General features: G+C 36.2%; 3 protein-coding genes across 5 annotated transcripts; 1 reads left to right on the top strand and 2 right to left on the bottom strand.

Annotated features, from left to right (window-relative positions):
* Positions 1–473: 473 nt before the first annotated feature.
* On the bottom strand, positions 474–4,146 carry LOC131780544 (uncharacterized). The gene is made up of 6 exons (XM_066171665.1): positions 4,034–4,146; positions 2,631–3,019; positions 2,167–2,310; positions 1,814–1,984; positions 1,329–1,401; positions 474–858 (listed from the first exon to the last, which is right to left on the bottom strand). The coding sequence occupies exons 1-6, from the start codon at positions 4,041–4,043 to the stop codon at positions 839–841; spliced, it is 807 nt and encodes a 268-aa protein (XP_066027762.1). The 5' UTR covers positions 4,044–4,146; the 3' UTR covers positions 474–838.
* Positions 4,147–5,042: 896 nt separating this feature from the next.
* Positions 5,043–11,787, top strand: LOC136283215 (uncharacterized). Of its 3 annotated transcripts, XR_010718639.1 has the most exons (6): positions 5,043–5,220; positions 5,848–6,079; positions 6,724–6,843; positions 7,131–7,289; positions 7,814–9,207; positions 9,353–11,787. XR_010718639.1 is itself a non-coding variant. In XM_066171666.1 (5 exons), exons 2-5 carry the CDS (start codon positions 5,909–5,911, stop codon positions 7,904–7,906), a joined length of 543 nt encoding a protein of 180 aa, XP_066027763.1. In that variant the 5' UTR covers positions 5,043–5,220; positions 5,848–5,908; the 3' UTR covers positions 7,907–11,787. The 3 variants fall into 3 exon arrangements, 2 of the variants coding, with proteins under 2 accessions (XP_066027763.1, XP_066027764.1); XM_066171666.1 differs by having other exon boundaries at positions 7,814–11,787; XM_066171667.1 differs by lacking the exon at positions 5,043–5,220 and adding an exon at positions 5,267–5,384 and having other exon boundaries at positions 7,814–11,787.
* A 181-nt stretch (positions 11,788–11,968) lies between these two features.
* On the bottom strand, positions 11,969–18,821 carry LOC131780574 (netrin receptor UNC5C-like). The gene is made up of 7 exons (XM_066171664.1): positions 18,667–18,821; positions 15,696–16,114; positions 15,106–15,249; positions 14,664–14,834; positions 13,998–14,061; positions 13,527–13,591; positions 11,969–12,858 (listed from the first exon to the last, which is right to left on the bottom strand). The coding sequence occupies exons 1-6, from the start codon at positions 18,674–18,676 to the stop codon at positions 13,527–13,529; spliced, it is 873 nt and encodes a 290-aa protein (XP_066027761.1). The 5' UTR covers positions 18,677–18,821; the 3' UTR covers positions 11,969–12,858.
* Between the last annotated feature and the right edge of the window lie 614 nt (positions 18,822–19,435).

The following is a 19,435-nucleotide window of genomic DNA, read 5'->3' as shown; positions in this document are numbered from 1 at the left end:
ATTTTTGCAGACTAATGAGCAATAACAATTTGCAACGGAAAACTATCCTTCAAATCAATCATGTGAATAGATTTTTCAGCAAATGTTAAAATTAGATTAAGCGCTATAAACATTCTGAAGAGCATCTACTTTTTTGTGGTTTTCATGCTTTTTTTTTGTTTTGTTTTCTTTTGTCGTTGTTATTCTCTTACATTTCTAGAAATCTTCCAGTGAAACTTGTATAAGCATAAAACCTCTTTAATCAAGTGTTTCTTGCCTTTTTGTTCAAAGCCCTAATAACTCGAAGTAATTTCAATTTCCCATGGCAATTTGAGGTACTGGGGTTAAGCCGTAACTAATTCGTTTAGATAACATGAAAGAGTAAATTATATAGAAAATAAATAACAAAAAAACAAACAAGAAAAAAAGAATAAGGAAGAAAAACATAGAAGAGAGTTGTCAAATAAAGGTCAAACAAGAAAACTTTCAACAGCTGGACATTTTTTTGCTTTTAATTGACTGCCCATAAAATGCTGACAGATTTCAATGTGGCATTAGGTTTGGTCCATAAAATTGGCCAAAAAAAAAAAAAAGACAAAAACTCAGCCCCTACATTTCTACATTTTAATTTGACTCGATGCATTCTACTATTTAAGTTTTTTTTATTTTTTTTCAGCCTTGCAAAGATCTATTCAAAGAAATTTAGATCCATCATTTTTGCAATTTGACTGGAGGCCTTTTTGTGTTATCTTTGGAAATTTGTGAGCGTGTCAATACAGTGGACGGTGGAAATCATTATGTTAACACAAAGCTGCAAGGCTTGTTAAGAAGCTGTACAAATACAACCGTCTAAGAGTCTTCATCCAGTAGCATTGGATTCTGATGATAAAAATGAATGAATGGACAAATAAATGAGGGAATGAATGAATGCATCGATTATTTAATCGAAAATTCCCCACCAAAAGGTTTTTCAGCTTCATAATTTTCACTTCTGACTAACGAAGCTGCTTGAATTAGGGCAGCCTATCTTGGGACAGCCCACCTGTTGATGCTCATTTCATCTCATCAGTCAACTGCTGAGGTATTTTTAGCCAAACAACCCATCGGTTAAACGACAGAAATATTTTAGTGTTCATCTTTATACATCCTATACTCTCAATGTAGGCTCGGCTCTCATAAAGTTAGGCGAGAGCTATTCAATTTGAATAAATCCCCTTTCCCTCCTTAACCCTAGGGATATCTAAAAGACATTGAGTAAATATGATTGGGGGACCTAAGGTAAATTTGACTAGGAAAGCATAATGATACAATTTTGTCCAATTATAAACAAAAGCATAAATATGTCTAACCTTTCGAACAGTTCATCTTCAGAGTGTTCTTGAACTTCTTTTCAGTTGGGTTATTGATCTTGGCATCACTTTTCTGTAATATGAAGTAAGGAGATCTGATAAATCGCCTATCCTAATATTAGCTATTATATTAGCTGACATTTGTTGTTTTAAAACTTATTCCTTATCAGTTTTTCTCCCTCTCTTTTTTTTTAATTATTTTTCTCCTTTTTTTGTCTTTGTTTTTGTTTTGTTTTTGAACCACCGTTCTTCCAAACGAGTTGTTTTCATTTGCAAATAAACTAATAGATAACTTAATCTCACTTTTTGAGATCGATCTTTCAGCAATTTCTCAACTCTTCTCATGCCGTCGCTCACTCGTGTCGTCTAGCTAGTAATTTCTACCTTGGCTACTTCTTTGTAAATTGCTTCGTAAAGTCGATAGCATTACGATAACCGTGAAGATACAATATGGATTAAGTAAAGGTTATGATGAGTTTATTTACCTGTTGGAAAAAGGCCACAATCTCGTTGCCAGCAATGTCGTTTTCGTGTGTTGCTGTCATTTTACAGAAGAACTGCTGTTTTGTTATATCAACGTGACTCACAGAAAACTCACAACAGGGAAAATCTGTCGGATTTTCTTGGTAATTCCAGGCACTTCTTGAAGCTATCGCCTACGGAATTATATGAAAGTTGAGAACCTTGGGATCAGAACCCTAAAATTATTGCGTTGGCAGGCTCTATCTGCTGCTTAAATGCGTGTTTTACCATCAAAACTAAATCTTATTTCTACTGTCAGTTATCCCTGAAAGTCATACTATCTAACAACACACCCTCCCTCTCTAGACTAACTTACTTTCATATTTTCCCCTGAGATGTGCCACCCCGATGCCACGGCAGAAACTTTTATGCTGATATCCTGCTCACTGTTGGATACAAACAAGCTTGATAGTGTTGTCAAAAATTTCATTTCTGCATCTTCTCTTTCCTTGCAAATCTGCTGTAAAATTGAATAAAAGGGAAAAGGTGAACAGATTTTACAGACAACGTAAACAAAACAAACAAACAAACAAGTCAAACAAAGATATACAAAAAAATTAAAACAACTTATTCGAGCAAAGAGCAAACTAACTTAGGAGAAAAATGCTTGAAAAATTCAGAAGAGTGATTCAAGAAGAGGATGAAATATTTCAGTAGGATCATTGAGGCAATAATCTTTCTTTTTTTCTTCTTTAGTTTTTCTCATTTTTTTCTTTTGACTTAACCTTTATTCCTTTAGAGAAAAATTGGTGGAATACAGATCAGGAGTAAATGTGTTACCTTGAACGCCATTTCGGAATCATCTATTAGATAAACTCTGATATGCCAGTCACAGGCTTTGGTTGGCTCCTTCCCAAAGATCGTCATTTGCATTCGCTTCTGGTCATCTTTTCCTGGAGTTCCAAAGGCTGCCACTTCGAGACTTTCTCTTAGCACTGGCAACGTCAGCCGGATGTCGTTATGTTTTGTCTCCACCTTAGCATCAGGATACACTTCTTTAATATTTTGCCACTTTTTCTTTTTCTTACTTTGATTGGAATGTGGCCGGCATTTAACAGAAGTAACCCAGGTGTTTCCCTTCACCATCAAACAGCAGTGTTCCAGCAAAATGGGCTTCGGAGGAATGGGCCCATTTTGATATATCACGTAACGGCCACTGACCATCACAGCTGTTAGAGATTAAGATATAATATCAGTTTAAAAAAACGTTTAAAACAACCCTAGAGAAAAAAAGAAGGAGATGCATGATAAACTAGACTTTAAAATTGCCAGAAGAACAAGTAAAGAGATGGATCTATAGCTAGATTGATGGATTGATGGTTGATAAGATGGATAGATATATAGATAGATTGTTTGCTTGATGATAATGATAACGATGATGACAGTGACGATGATAGTAATGATGGCAGTGATAATGATGACGATGGTGACAATGATGATAACAACGACTGCAAATATATGAAAATCAGATATGTGCACTGCGGTTGAATAAACGGATATAGAATCGATCCTTGCAGTTATGAATACTACTGAACTAGTGGTGAAAATAAGGCCTGAAAAATGTTCAGGTCCGCACGAGATCTGACCCCATGACCTCTGCGATACTGATACAAATAAATGATGATAATGATAACGATGATGACCGTGACGATAATAGTAATGATGGCAGTGATAATGATAACGATGAAGATGGTGACGGTTGAGGCTATAATGAGGATGATGATGAGTCTGCAAACGTGCTTCAGATCAGTCCTCACACAGAATGACACTCCAGTGACAAAAATGTCACTAATGAACCAAAGAAAATTCGAGCTCATCCAGCATTCTTCGTTGGAAAAAAAATCAGACAAACAAACAAATGAACGAAGGAACAAAACAACAAAAAAACGCCTTGCACTGCGTCAGAGGAAAAGTTAAAATCATTTCATGTGTTTAGAGCTACAGATAAATTGGAAATAACTCCTTCTATATTTTCAATATAATTTCAATGTATTAGCATATAACTGCAGCCGCTATGAAGATACCGAAGATGAAAATGTATGCTAATTTTGAATTTCGGGCGACACAGCAAGAACTTTTAATGTGTGCAACATTTTCTGTTATTTGGAAGGTGCAGTCTAGTTAATGTAGGAGTCAGTGTCTGTAGATTTGTGAATCAGTTGATAATATGTGCATTGTGTTACCTGGACACATTCTTGCTGCTGGGCCGGATTTTTGCTTTCTCTTGGGCTTTACATGACTTCAACACCACGAACATCTCTTTCCCTGTTTGCGCTGCTTGATTCGTGCCAACTGGATGGATTTTGACTGGTACTTGTCGCCAATATTTAACCCAAACAGGAAAGTGAAAGCGAAAAGGGAATTTTCCCCTAATTAGTGAAACATTTAAGATACAAAGCATGTTTTAGCTCAACCGGTGATGGAAACTACAATAGATGGGCATTTAACGCTGCCAAGATTGCTTATTGAAGTCGCCTTCGATTTCCATTTGAGCTGTGAAGTGAAATTAAAATAAAAATAAAGGCAAATATCTTCATAACAAATGAAAACTGAGACCACTAGTTAAACATAATACAAGCACGTCATTAACCGCCATGCAGTCGCCGTCTGTAGAGGTTAAAAAAATAACCAAACGACGAAACTAAAGTTTTCATGAGATTTTATATTCTATTACTAAATTTTTCTCCTATGTTCTGCTGCAGATAGCGAATCTGGCGAAAGCACCAAAATAAGGTATATGATTTGAAACAAGTCATACAGAAATAAATCCAAAACAAAACAAAACAAACAAAAAAAATAAGGCCGGGGTTTTTCCCTTGTCGAAACAAAAATTTGCAATGAAGCACTTTTTTGTCGTATAGAAAATCATTCAACCCTGAATACAACACTTTCACGTGACCAGATAAACAAAAATCCAGAAACGCTTAGGAAAGCGGCCTTCGGGTTTCCAAGATAAGCTCTTTCGCTGAAGCCTTAGTCTCTAGGCTATTGAATATCTGAGAAGAAAACAGGGAAATCCTTTACAATAACTAAGTCTGAGCAAAAAGTTAATTTGTCAGACGGCGTCTCAATAAAGGCTGTTGATTTTTGATGTGTAAGCATTTTTGAAGTCGAAAGTGCTAAGGGGAATCCCTTATTCATCACATGTTTGGCTTGTGGGCACTCGGTACAAAGTCTGTTGCCCGTATAACGCATAGAGCTCGCGATTAAATCATTTGGAAACAAGTGCACGTGTACTAAGCAGCTGATTTGTAATGTGAGTGGTGAATCAAAGAGCTCAAAAGACCAAAGGCTATCTCACTGCAGCCAACAAAGATTCGAAGAAGGAATCTAACGCAGATTCATTACTCTGGTTTCGGAAAGCCTTTGGGTAAGAATCGCTACAGGCATTAATTTACAAGCAACTGATTCTATTTGATAAATTTTTGTAGTAGAGATATCATGTACGTTTCTACAGTGATTGTGATGACCTAGTTAAAGCTGAGACAGGTTCCATTTGTTTTCGTTCATAACTCGAGAAAGAAAACACCTTAGGTGAGAATATGTTTTTGTTTTGTTCTAATTTTTTCGTAGGGAAACCCCCTTACATCGTCAGACATCAGAGGTTATTTAGCAAACAGAGTACACTGCACATTATATGCTAGAGTAGCAAAGGAGCGATTATCAGTATTTAACCATACTGACAACAGTTTTCTGTTTGGCACCAGATTTAAAACTGCTAAAGTGAATTCGATTTGCATATAGGGATACAAGTCAAATTATCTTGTAAAACCCACACCTACGCAGAACCACGTTTTGTTTAGAAACTAACTTTCCTTGAATCAAGAATTGTCTATGCTAAACAGGGGTGCCCAACAGTTAGTGCATTCAGTAATATTGGACAATAGCTTTACGACAGGAAAACACAGATGTGATATTGATTGTCCGCTATTACTATGTCCACTATTCAATATATTTTGTGAACTTCTTATCTTTTATTTATTTATTTTTTTTCAAGGCTGCAATTTGCACCAAAGAAGAAAGTAAAAGAAACCGTATTGTGTTCTATCGGTCCTACCATGTCCGATAACGTTCCTTTACGCATCCAAGAGTCTTGCGTCGATTATTACATGGTAGATGTTTTCAGCTGTGTGCGAGAAGCGACAAACGTAGGAACAAGATTACGGCACCAACTGGTCATGTACGTCACCAGGGCCTCGGAGGATTCTGGTCGGTTAAATATTCTCCGGGTATGTGTCGGTGGGCCAGTCGGCCGTTCAGTCAGTCTTACTAGCACTGTTTTAGTATATGTTAGTATATACTAAAACAGTGGATAGTATAGAAGTCACCCTCTAATTGGTTACACAAACTCCGAATATTCTTTATAATTTATCTTCGAGCAACTCACGCAAGATTTGCACCCGAAAAAATATTGTAATCGCTGCAGGAGTAAATGAGTTAAAACCAACATTTTGGACATGTTATTCCATTGTTTTATTACATGCTGAAAATGCTATTCACTTCAGTGTCGGTAGCTAACGTAGATATTTACCTCACCACTTCGTGGCTCGGTCAATATCCACCACGAGCCACCTCCACTTTGGTGAACAGTTGTTAGCTATCCTTTAGACAGTCACTGGTAATTACGGAAATTAGTTACTACGTCAGACAGTTAGTAATTAAATCAGTCAAACCTGATCTAACTAGTAGTCAGATGGTACAGTTTGACCAATCATATTTTGAGAAGTGTGCTCGGTTCTTAATTCTCAAGAAGCCTTAATATATGTGAAGATAAAGTGTTATCTTGTAGTAATGAAGATCACGAAAAAAGTATTTGTCTGTGTCTATAATAGACGTCCTGTACAACTCTGAAATGATTATGAACTTTGCATAGGAGGTGCAGTGTGATCAAAATACGAAGGGGATATACACAAACAGTTTCCGATGGAAGAGGGAAAAAGGAGAGAAACTCATTGCACGGTTCATCATGGAAGATTTTGAAGCTTTCAAGGAGGTAAAGAATAGGAGGCAGAATTATTTCGGTTTTTTTTTTTCCAAGGTTGATTTCTTTAATACTAGTGCCTCGTGAGAGTTCAGATCTATAACTAGTTCTACCAACTGAATTGCTTGATGGCCTCATCTACAACTTTAAGCCTTAAAGACAGTTTATCATCTGGATTTTTCGCTTAGGCAATTGTTTGCTAAAAAAGGAATTCTACATTGGTTGTAACAAACCTTATAGAGAACGTTTTGTATTAAATCATCAAAGTGTGAAGTAGTCCACCATGCGTTATTTTATAGGTCGAAAGGAGGAAGGTTGACCATATGAGGCTGGCAGAGAATGTCACGTGCACCCTACCAAGTAGTGACGCCTCTATCATGAAAGTTAAAGGAAAACTGTTGAGTGAAAATGGAGATATGATCCTGGAGATGGGAGAGTTAGACGTAAACCTTTTAACCGTGAGTTACCATTATTGACATCGTTTTTTTTCGAGAATTTCTCAGATAATAACCCTTATGTATGTTAATGTATGTTAACCTCAGAAAGTCCAATTTTACTTTACACCTCCGCTCGTTATCAAGATGCTGTCTGGTGAATTTTAATGGTAAAATATTTCTTAAGAATACCCGCATGAAGACATCAATAAAGTAGCAGATGTTCTAGGAATATAGAGTAAAGCAAGGCTAAAGGATTGAGACTCAACAATTAACGTAATCGTGCATTTTTAAAAAAAAAACACCTCTAGATGATTATCAATGCACTCATTGCAGATGAGTGTGTACGATTTTAGATAAAATAAAAAATACAACAAATAAAAACTACGTAAATCCTAAGATGATTTAAGTTCCCATCGCACTTACCTTTCATAAAACAGGAAAATCTCATTTGTTACCGGAAGCTTTTCACTAGGTGTTGTCAGTGTAATTTCTAGTCCTGCCAATAACGCAAAGAGTAAATTATTTTGAAATTTACTTTTCTTTAGATTCAAGACGGGGAAACACGAGTTGGTGTTGAACACGAGCATAGTGACAACGAGCCAGTTGAGCAAGATATAGTAATCGGAAGTCAGGTCTAACTAGTTTATAGTAAGTCTCCTTTTTTTTTCTTTTAATTTTGTAAATGGTGTAAATAGAGTATTTTATTTCATTTTACGATGAGAACTCCTTATTTTGTTATTTTGTTATGCTGTCATTTTATTATATTTTTCTTTTCACGTTAACTTTCTTCTCACCATAATTACTAAGTCTCACAGTTTTTCGCTTGTTTTTTTGGAGGCTGCGATCTGTATGTTAAGAATCTTGAGTACAGGTTTGAGGTGAAAGAGAAAGTGTCTGGTATGCAAACAGTTAGCTTGTTTTAATGTAATTAGTTTTGTTTTAACAGCTACGATAAGAATGTCAGAGAATGACAAAATTGTCGAGGTTCAGCTTCATCCATTCTCAGCTAATATGGAAAAATTGATTTTGAACTCATCATGGTTTTCTCCGAAACATTTTGACGAGGAGAAAAGTTGCTTTGCCTTTTGGTGTATGTATATGTATATATGAATATGTTGTACAGCTAAAATTGAGCCGTCGTAAGGACGAGAATAAAAAATCGATATTAGTGTAGGTATATTGGCTGATTAGGTAGGTTCAAAACTTTGAGCGACATAAGTAAGTCCCACTTGTTCGTTAGTTGCGCCTTCACCATTGAAATAGAATAAGGACATAAACTACCAAATTTACATGAATTATCTGGCGTTCTGTGAAAGGAAAACGGTGCATATTGAGTGTGAAAATTGCTGTGAAACGAAATTTAAAGATCTCTGAGTCGGTAGGGCAGTAGGCTATAAAAAGGGTTAATGAAAGGATCTATAGCTAGAGAGACATTCATTTTTCTCACTGCTAAGTTATATATTGTGCTGGTATCTAATCTAATTAGGTTGAAGGCGTCAGAGGTATGTAGCGTTAAGGAATTCTTTTTGTGGTATAATATTTTTGGGTTGGGATTAATTTTTTGTTTTGTTTTGGAATAGAAAGGAACAACCGTGGATTTACAAGTCGCGTTAGAGTTGTCTGTGATACAGCTGTGATATGGCTTTAAAAAAAATCACTTTAGCTACGTAACTAGGAAAGGTGCCATGTTACAATTTTTCTGAGGAAAACAAATGCGTAAAACTACAAGCATAATAAGATTTCACCCTCGGAATGGAGGATGTTGTTTGCATAACAATTGTGTTTTGCACGATGTTTTTAGATTCGGGAGAAAAAAAAGTTATCATCATGATGTTACATTGGCAATATTCAAATTCGCAGCAAATTTGCAGCAAATTCATCAGCATCAATTTCATAACCTACCATTGTTAAAGGAACATAACGATTTACCTAGTAGAAGGTAAAATTTCCGTACAGCCCCATCCTACATTATGCATTCAGTTCTTGAACAGAGAAAACAATGACAAAAACAATACATTTCCATTGGGAAAACAGATTTGTTTTACAATGGTATGGGGCTGTGCGGAAACTTTACCTAGTAGAAGTTCATGGAAACAAAATATCATGTTACTTATTTTCAAAATTGCAAGTAGGATATGATCTTGCAGTGTGATCATCCTGGTCGAGGTAGACCTGAAAGGACTGAATTCATCTTTAGACTCAGGTTGAAAGTTGCAGACATTGAATTCGCTAGAATTAAACACCTAGGTTCAACCGAGAAATATCAAAGGATCCTGTCAAGGCGCGTGTTGGTTTATTTAAAGAGGTGGGGCACGACGAACCAATCATATCCATAAAAAGGGTAAGTTTTAGAGAAACTGTGGTGCTGCTTGAGAGGAGGTTTTACAAGATAATTTAGTTTTACGAACTAAGTTTATTATGCAAATCGGCCACCGTAAAGAGTTTCTGAAGCTGACGTTTCGAGCGTTAACCCTTCGTCAGGGTTAAAACACTGGTACATTTCCGTTCCGACTTGGAATTGGTAAGTTTGGCTGACCAAATGAAAACCTTTGGCTTGCAGGGTTAATCATGAACCTTGTGATGAACAATAAGCAAACAAAATGCTTAAATCTGCCCCCTCCCCCCTCCCCCCCAAAAAAAAAATGTGTCAAAATCATTTTGGTAAGAGGAAAATAAATATGTTACGGCAGGTTAAAGAAAACATGTGACACTGTGCAGAGCTTGATTGTTCGATTTGAGGAAATATGATTATACTAGGTAATCACCTAGGAAAGGAGTTGATGTTCCTTTGCAAATTGCAATGAATGCAACCGCCGTGAGTGGGGCGTGAATCAAAATTCGAAAGTTATCCCCTAGACCCGTTAAACTAAAAAACTACATCATAGGTTATCTGGCTCTAAAGGTTTGAATTTGGCCACAAATGCAAGGGGAGTATATCATATTTTAAAAGTGGGTGATGACGAATACATCGTCGCTGGTAAACTGAATTTGAGCGGTGCTTAAACGCCTTCAAATACCAGTTGCGTATTTTACCAACTAGGCCACAAAGCAGCATGGTAGGAGCAGATTAATAATGAGACAGGAAAAAAAAAAAGAAAAAACAATAAAACCAAAAATAACAAACAGAAAACAAAAAACAAGCACAAACAAAAAACAAAAAACAAAAAACCCGAAAAACAAAAGAAAAAAAAAGGAGAAGAACAGAATTATATTATCCGAATTCCAGAGAGAAAACTATGATCTATTTTGAAATAACTTTGAGACAAATTTTTGAGCTATTGATTACGATACCTCGTTTTGTTGGAAAAGTGAATTGGTACTAGTACAAAGACAAATCGTCAATGGACCATGTTAGTTGAGAATGGCTGCATCACATAGGTAAAGGCCAAAGCAGTTACATATCTTTTGTACAAGTATTTTCTTTTAACGAATATCAGTTAGGTATTCATACTGATGTAAAATGCTCGTAATATCAGTAAAAAACCTTACCTGAATATTCATATTTTATACATTTAAAACGTTTCAACTTAGCTTCGATAGTATAATTCCTATTTTTGGCGTTTGTCATCTTTAAACAACCATCGTGTCTAATTTTAGTAGATCTCATCGAGGTACCGAACTGATAATAAAATGTGTGACTGCTGTCACGTGCCGTCAACACAAAATCACACTCCAAAAAGATGACAACATCAAAATGCACGATTAAAGGGAATTAACTCGCGAGGTTCAAGTTAGATAATAAATGCGAAATTAGAGGGGAGACTTGCTTAAGAATAGTGTGCTTTATGGTAGCTTGAGTATGAATATAATCACTTGTTAAATGTTAATTTTTCAGCAAGTCCTTACAATGACAAGCGCTGTTTTGCCATATTAACATGTAGATGTAAAAAGCATAGTATCCTTAATAGACATCATACCTCTTACGAATATGTATTTTAGTGTATTCATCTATACAGTGGGGTGTGTAAAGCAAACTGGGATAAGAAGAAAAAAAAGAAGTTAAAAAAACAAAAACGAAAACAAACATCCCTGGTGTCTTACGAATCCTCACGAGTAGTGCTTACTGAAAATAAGCCCCTAACCTTTTTTCCCTTGATAACTATTAGGGTTTTTTTCGCAAGGTTTTTATTTACCTCCCTACTCTTAGTTACATAGCTTTAATTAGTATCTGTACTGCAGACTTAATTCAATCTTTCTCATTGGTTCTCGCTATTTTATACCGTCCCAAAATGAGACGGCGTCGAATCACAACTGAATCCAATTAGCGTTTTCCATTTTGAAAAAAAGATTTTTTTTTAAATCTATTTTTAGATTTAACAATACTTTCAGGATAAGTTTACTAGTTTTGTACTTGCTAACATTTTTATCCGTGAGATAGAACGTACTTAATACCTTTGTCTTTTTAATAATAAACAAAACTTAAAACTGATGAGTGGAACGTTTTCCTTTCCTTTGGAAGCTTGGATATGACTGAAACCTCCTTCATTTCCAAGATAAGAGGAGTTTTAAAGTTTTGGATACGGTTAAAGTTCAGAGATAGTAGAGGGGGAGGGGGAGGGGGAGGGGGAGGAGAGTTTCTAAAGAAACAGTGGTGGTACGTCGGTGTGGGTATTAAAATGTAATTTCGTTATATTAAATGAGTTCACTCGTAAAAAAAATTAATAAATAAATGCAGATGTTTCAAGAGTTAGTAATTCATATATCAGGAAGCAAAGACGGACACTACTCTCTCAAAAGGGAACCAAGTTTCTAAACTCGGTACTAGTGTCTGAAATCGGAAACAAATGTCTTAAATCGGAAACCAGCGTCTAAATCCAGACACTAGTTTCTAAAATCGGTACTGGTGTCTTAAATCGGACCCTACCATCTCAAATCGGACGGTGGTGTCTAAAATCAGACATTAATGTGTACTACCATCGTCAAAGTTATTGTAATAATTTTAGAGAGGGGGAGGGCGAATACTTTTAGGGGTATTTTCATTATCTAGAATATACAACAAGCCTGCAAAGTGAGTGTAAAACCTGAAAGCTCATGCTTAATTCTATAGCAGGTGGCACCAAATTCTACAAGCGAAAAAGTGTCTCTGGGAACTAACCTAACAGTATTAGAACTAAAATTTCTTTATTATCGGCATGTCCTTCATACCCTCACCAAAAGCTGTTTTGATATCACTGACATAATCACTACTTCAGTCTTTATTATTATACAGGCAGTCGAAAATGTTGGTTTGAGCTGCGCACAGTGTTGCATTTGTTTAACCTACGTAGGAGGACTTTTCCTTTTTGTTTGTTTGTTTGTTTTTTAGTTGTTTTCCATTCCTCGTACGGCCTTGCAACTTGCTTGGGTTCTCCCCAACAAAACCACCAGCTACTCACACGGTCTCGCATGTAAAATCGTCTCTTGGTTGCAAATCCCCAGGAAAGCTCGAGTTAAAACTTCAATAGTTTCTAGTTTAAATTTAAAAGAGTCACTAACGGCGCGAGACCTACGAAAACCGAATGCACTTGGCATCATGCAGCTTTGTCTAAAAGAGTTCCATATCGATAAACTCTCCAAGTTCTTTTAAAAAATCAGTCAGTGGAACTGGATCCTGTGAAAAAGAGATAAGTTCTAGGTTAAAGTTCGTTTATTTCTTGTCTAAACACTGATAGTATCACATAGCGAACACTTCACATGACACGTTAAAAACTTATATACATTTGGTCTACGACCAGCTTCTTCAATTAAACACAAACTGTGCTTGACCGTTTAAACTAGGTAACCATTTTTTCCTTGTTGACTCAGGGGATGAAACAAATTAGTATTTTCTCGTCTGGTGCGACCAAATAAATTTAGTAAATAAACATTCCATTATATGAGTGCCGTTCTCTCCTCATCTTCTTCTCTTTTTGTACTTATTCCGAATGCTTGTGTGGCTTTTTTTCTGAAACTGCTAGTGCCATCGCGCACGGGGGATTTTTTTATGATGTTGAATAATAATAGCGCGCACAAAGCTGTGCGGGTCATACTATGTTAGAAACTATCTTATACCAATCATATGGATATTGCTATATCAAATATCATGATCGTCCTGGATAGTAAACAAAGCATAGAAGAACGCCGTGGATAAAAAAATGACTGATTTCTTACGTAAACAGTCTAACTTGTAACGTTATATCGGTGAGCCTCAACTGAGGTAGTTTGCGGTAATCAAGCGAGACCTCGCGGTTAGAGAATGAAAGAAGTCTGCAAGATACGTGATTAAGATTCATCTCTTACCTAGATGCCTCGATTTAGTGAGGGGCCCAAGCAGCGAAAAATATGTTTCAGCTGTGTATTCTTGGCTGGTCGTGAAACGTAAAATTGAAATTCATTTGATCAACTTTCGTGATTATAACATCTATCATTAAGATTATAAACATCGTCACCATTATGTGTGTGTATTATTTATATCAAGAATAGCATTATTATTGTTACTGTTATTACTATTATTATCATTCAGTTATCACGCTACACTACCATCTTAAATCTTAAAACAACAAACTTCTTCATGATTAACTATACAACTATAAAAATAAAAACAAACGAGGTGTCGGTAAAGTACTAGCTAAGGACGAATCAGCAGGAAGTTAATATGAAAAATTTTCTAGGACTGCAGATTAAATGTCATCCTTAATATAATACAGTAGGTTACATAACTTCAAATATCAGTCGATCTCCTCCCTCTGTTGACGAACAAATATAACTTACCGTGTTGAGGTTTCATCGGAGCATTCTTACGTTTCTGTGGCAGCTTGGTCCCTTTGCCTATTTTCTAAGAAAACAGACGAGTTTTTAGGTTATTCAATTCAATTGTAACAGTAAATTTCAACTCCAGTTTGCGAATACTTTGTGAGTGTGTTTTTGATACGTAAATATACAAAGCTTGACTGACGTTTGATCCCTATTTAAGCAACTAGCATTATTTTCACTTTTGTTCTTTTTATCATTATGATAATAATAATTATAATTATCACTATTGCAATTATTATATAATTAATATTATTATCGCTATTACTGCCATCACCATTATCACTGTTATTGCCATCACCATTATCAACATTATTGTCATCATAAGTGTCATTATATACGAAGAGAAACATTTACTAAGAAAAGCAATGATAATGACAGAACAAGCTGGAGGAACCTGATTAGAGCCTGAACTAGTCCAGAAACAGTCATTGTTGAATTGACACACTGCATAGTATTACATACAAAAGCTTTCTTTTTTTCTTCAAGAATATGCAAGTAGGATTTGAATTTTTATCTATTTTATCTTTATCATCATCATATTATCATTATAAGAATTATTGCTTTATTATTGTCATAGATTGTTATTATCCTCTTGATTTTTTTAATAACCTGCTTTTGGTTTACCTGCTTGAAGAAAGCCACCATCTCGGTATCAGCACTGTCATCGTCCTGTGAAACTGTTATTCCGCAAAAGAACTGCTGCTTGGTTCGATCAACGTGACTTACTTCAAAAACACAGAGAGGGAAATTTGCCGAGTTTTCGGGTGAATTCCACGCATCTTTTATATATATTATCTAAATAGAGACATACAAACGGACGACGTTATTCCTCTTTAAAGTTGTCGCAAATCCACATGGCACAGAAAAAGGTAATCCTGGAACTACTCATTATGTGTAGTGACGATTGTCTGATTAGCTTTTTATACCAGTTTTATGTTTCGTGCAACCTTAATTTGTTTTCTCCATGTTACGTCTTACTTTCTATAGTGATCTTTTACTCGGAAGGATCTATACTCATAGTAGAGCAGCTGAGAACTCATTCGTACAGTCAGAGATGTCATTTCACCTTCACGTTGTCCCCTTTTATTTGCCATCCTGGATCTAGATCAGTAAACTCAATTCTGATGTTTTCCTTGCTGTTGGACACAAATAGGCCTGAGAGAGTTGTCAGTAGTCTGTTTCCTTTTTCTGATTCTTTCTCGCGAACGACCTGACATCAAATAATACAATAAATTAAAAGCGAAGAAAAAACAACAACAACAACAAAAAACAGAATAGAAACAAAATTTACAAGAAGTTGACGATAAAATGAAAAATGAATGAAGGAAAAAAATGAAATACTTTTATTGTTGCACCACAGTTATACAGAGATCACAGACGGCTCCTCATCAAATAAGCAGTGAATTAAGAGAAGGAATTTGATCTTCAGTCAATTGATCAGAAAATAGCTTCAGAGGAGTGCCATTTGGTAAACTGTACCTTGTTACATTAGTGTAAAGGCTGACTCCTTCATCTGCTGGGTCCTTGAATTAAAACCGACTTCCGTTTCATTGAGCCTTCTTGCTAAATGCAATTTGAATTTTCCTTTTTATTTCAATGCTATTTTTAATCATAATTACTTTTATCATCATTTCAATAGTTACATGCTTTTTTTACCTCGAACGCCTTTTTTGAATCATCAATCAAGTAAACCCGAATCTTCCAGTTGCAGCCCTGTGTGGGATCTTTTCCAAAGATCGCCATTTGCATTCGTTTCTGGTCATTTCTTTTTGGAACCCCAAAAGCAGCAACCTCAAGATTTTCCGTTACGAATGGCAACGTCAACTCTATATCGTTGTGTTTTCTCTCTACCTTGGCTTCGGGGTAGACCTTCATGATATTTTGCCACTTTTTCTTCCTCTTGCGTTGATTAGAATGTGGTCGGCATTTGACTAGGATGTCCCAGGAATTTCCCTCGGCCATCAAACAACAGTGTTCGATCAAAATCGGCTGTTGAGGATGGGACCTATTTTTGGGGACTTTGTAGCAACCACAGACCATAAAAGAGCGGTAGGCACGGTTTTGGAATCCTGTTCCTGTCGTGGGGAGATGAATACAGTCAATGTTGCATTTTACTCGGGAACAACTGATAAAGGTTTTACGATAATGTTACATGCGGGAAACTTTAAATCTGTGTTTTGCATTCAAATTTGTGAATGAATTTCATGATCCTAGAATAGCATATTTTCACTTCTTCAAACTCATCTGCAAATTTCCCTTTGCCAATCAGTTACCACAAACAAAATTCCGACAGGTTATTATCTATCACCGGGTTGAGTGGGGAAAGTAGGGGGGGGGGGAGAGCAGGGGAGAGGATATAAACTACCCAAGAGGGTACTGAAGAGGTTAAAAATAACCCTCAGTTATACACTACCCAAGAGGGTGTTGAAGAGATTGAAAATAACCGTCAGGTATAGACTACCCAAGAGAGTATTGAAGAGGTTAAACCCTCAGGTATACACTACCCAAGAGGGTATTGAAGAGGTTGAAAATAACCCTTAGGTATACACTACCCAGGAGGGTATTAGGGCGATTAAAAATAATACAAGAGGGTATTGAAGAAGTTAAAATTAACCCTCATGTATACACTAACCAAGAGGGTATTGAAGAGGTTGAAAATAACCCTTGGGAATACAAAACCCAAGAGGGTACTGAAGAGGTTAAAAATAACCCTCAAGTATACACTACCCAAGAGAGTACTGAAGAGGTCAAACCCTCAGGTATATACTACCCAAGAGGGTATTAAAGAGGTTAAAAAAAACTCATTTACACACTACCTAAGAGGGTATTAAAGAGGTTAAAAATAGCCCTCAGGTATACATTACCCAAGAGAGTATTGAAGAGGATAAAAATAAACCTTAGGTTTGCACTACCCAAAAGGGTATAAAAAAGATTAAAAATAACCCTCAGGTATACACTACCCGAGAGGGTATTGAAGAGGTTAAAAATAACCCTCAGGTATACACTACCCAAGAGAGTATTAGGGAGATTAAAAATAATACAAGAAGGTATTGAAGAAGTTAAAATTAACCCTCATGTATACACTAACCAAGAGGGTATTGAAGAGGTTGAAAATAACCCTCGGGAATACAAAACCCAAGAGGGTACTGAAGAGGTTAAAAACAACCCTCAAGTATACACAACCCAAGAGGGTACTGGAGAGGTTAAAATTAACCCTTATGTAAACACTAACCAAGAGGGTATTGAAGAGGTTGAAAAAAACCCTTAGGTATATACCACCCAAGAGGGTACTGGAGAGGTTAAAAATAACCCTCATGTATACACTAACCAAGAGGGTATTGAAGAGGTTGAAAATAACCCCCGGGTATTCACTACCCAAGAGGGTATTGAAGAGGTTAAAATTAACCCTCAGGTATACGCTACCCAAGAGGGTATGGAAGAGGTTAAAATTAACCCTCAGGTATACACTACCCAAGAGGGTATAAGAAAGATTGAAAATAACCCTCAGTATACACTACCCACGAGGGTATTGAAGAGGTTAAAAATAACCCTCATGTATGCACTAACCAAGAGGGTATTGAAGAGGTTGAAAACAAACCCCGGGTATTCACTACCCAAGAGGGTATAGAAGAGGTTAAAATTAACCCTCAGGTATGCACTACCCAAGAGGGTATGGAAGAGGTTAAAATTATCCCTCAGGTATACACTACCCAAGAGGGTATTGGAGAGATTAAAAATAACCCACAGGTTTGCACTACCCAAGAGGGTATTGAAGAGGTTAAAAATAACCCTCATGTATACACTAACCAAGAGGGTATTGAAGAGGTTAAAAATAACCCTCAGGTTTGCACTACCCAATAGGGTATCGGATAGATTAAAAATAACCCTCAGGTTTGCACTACCCAAGAGGGTATAAGGAAGATTGAAAATAACCCTCAGGTATACACTACCCACGAGGGTATTGAAGAGGTTAAAAAAAACCCTCATGTATACACTACCTAAGAGGGTATTGAAAAGGTTAAAAATAACCCTCGGGCATACACCACCCAAGAGGGTATTGAAAAGGTTTATAACCCTCATGTATACACTACCCAAGAGGGTATTGAAGAGGTTAAAAATAACCCTCAGGTTTGCACTACCCAAGAGAGTATGAAAAAGATTAAAAATAACCCTCAGGTGTACACTACCCAAGATCTCGCCAAGTGATTCCAACATAATAACGCCTCTGTAGAACGCATGCTGCGAATTTTTCGGGGTGATAAAGGTATGTGATTGTGACATAAATTTAACATAGTGCGTGAAATTAAAAATATTCTTTCCAAAGTAGAGATGGTTTGCAAAAATTTTTTACCTCTTTTAGAGGAAAGATTATTAGAGGAAAGTGAGCGTTAATGAATCTCAACTTTTTGCACATTATATCCAGTATGGCGGTATGCAAAAATGCAAGTTTTATCAGAAACCACGATGTAACTCAGAAAAATAAGAAAAATAATGCCTTGCTGCCATTGATGGACTAAAACAAAATAAAAACTGTACAACGTTTGTTGCTTGATCGAAAGGAAAAATATTACTTTAGTATCATTGTACTTTTGCCCCTTGATTTGCATATTTGTATTTTCTGACTTACCAGGACGCATTCTTACTGTCCTTCTTTTTCCGATGTGTATCGTCAAGTTATGATGCGATGAACATTCCTTCCCTGTTCTTGAATCTAAAAATTATGCTTTTAAAGCATATATGCAAAATCAGCTTATTTTGAAACGTAAGCAAGTCTAAGGGGGTTTCCCTTTGATAAATAATTAATTTGTTTTTTTCGCCGCTTACGACAACATTTTCCGTGTTTTCATCTCATCCTTGAAGAATAAACACTCCAAAACGATTACAACATCAAAATGCACGATTGAAGGGGAATTAACACGCGAGGTTGAAGCTAGATAATAAATGCGAAATAAGAAGTGAGACCAGCTTAAGAATATAGTGCTTCATGCTAGCTTGACTATGAATATAATCACTTGTTTCGTGTTAATTTTTCCCTGCTCAAGAATATAAAATTATGCTTTCAAAGCATTTATGCAAAATTTAGCTTATTTTGAAACGTAAGCAACTCCAGAGGGGTTTTCCCTTGATAAATAATTCTTTTTTTCGCCGCTTACGACAGCATTTTCCGTATTTTCATCTTATCCTTGAAGAATAAAGCAGAGATAGTTCTGTACTTGGTTTGCATTTAAACAGAAATAGGTCGAGAACAAAATTTAAGACATTTTCAAACATATATGAGCATGAAAACCCTCTTCTTCTGTTTTTATTTTCCTCCTATTTTAATCATTTCGTATGACCTGGGTAAACAAAATTAGAATACGTAGGCTCAATTTGGGGAATTACCTTATCAAGTCAGT

This window comes from Pocillopora verrucosa, chromosome 9 (assembly GCF_036669915.1).
Source record: "Pocillopora verrucosa isolate sample1 chromosome 9, ASM3666991v2, whole genome shotgun sequence".
Taxonomy (NCBI): domain Eukaryota; kingdom Metazoa; phylum Cnidaria; class Anthozoa; order Scleractinia; family Pocilloporidae; genus Pocillopora; species Pocillopora verrucosa.
This window is presented reverse-complemented; position numbering and strand designations above follow the sequence as displayed.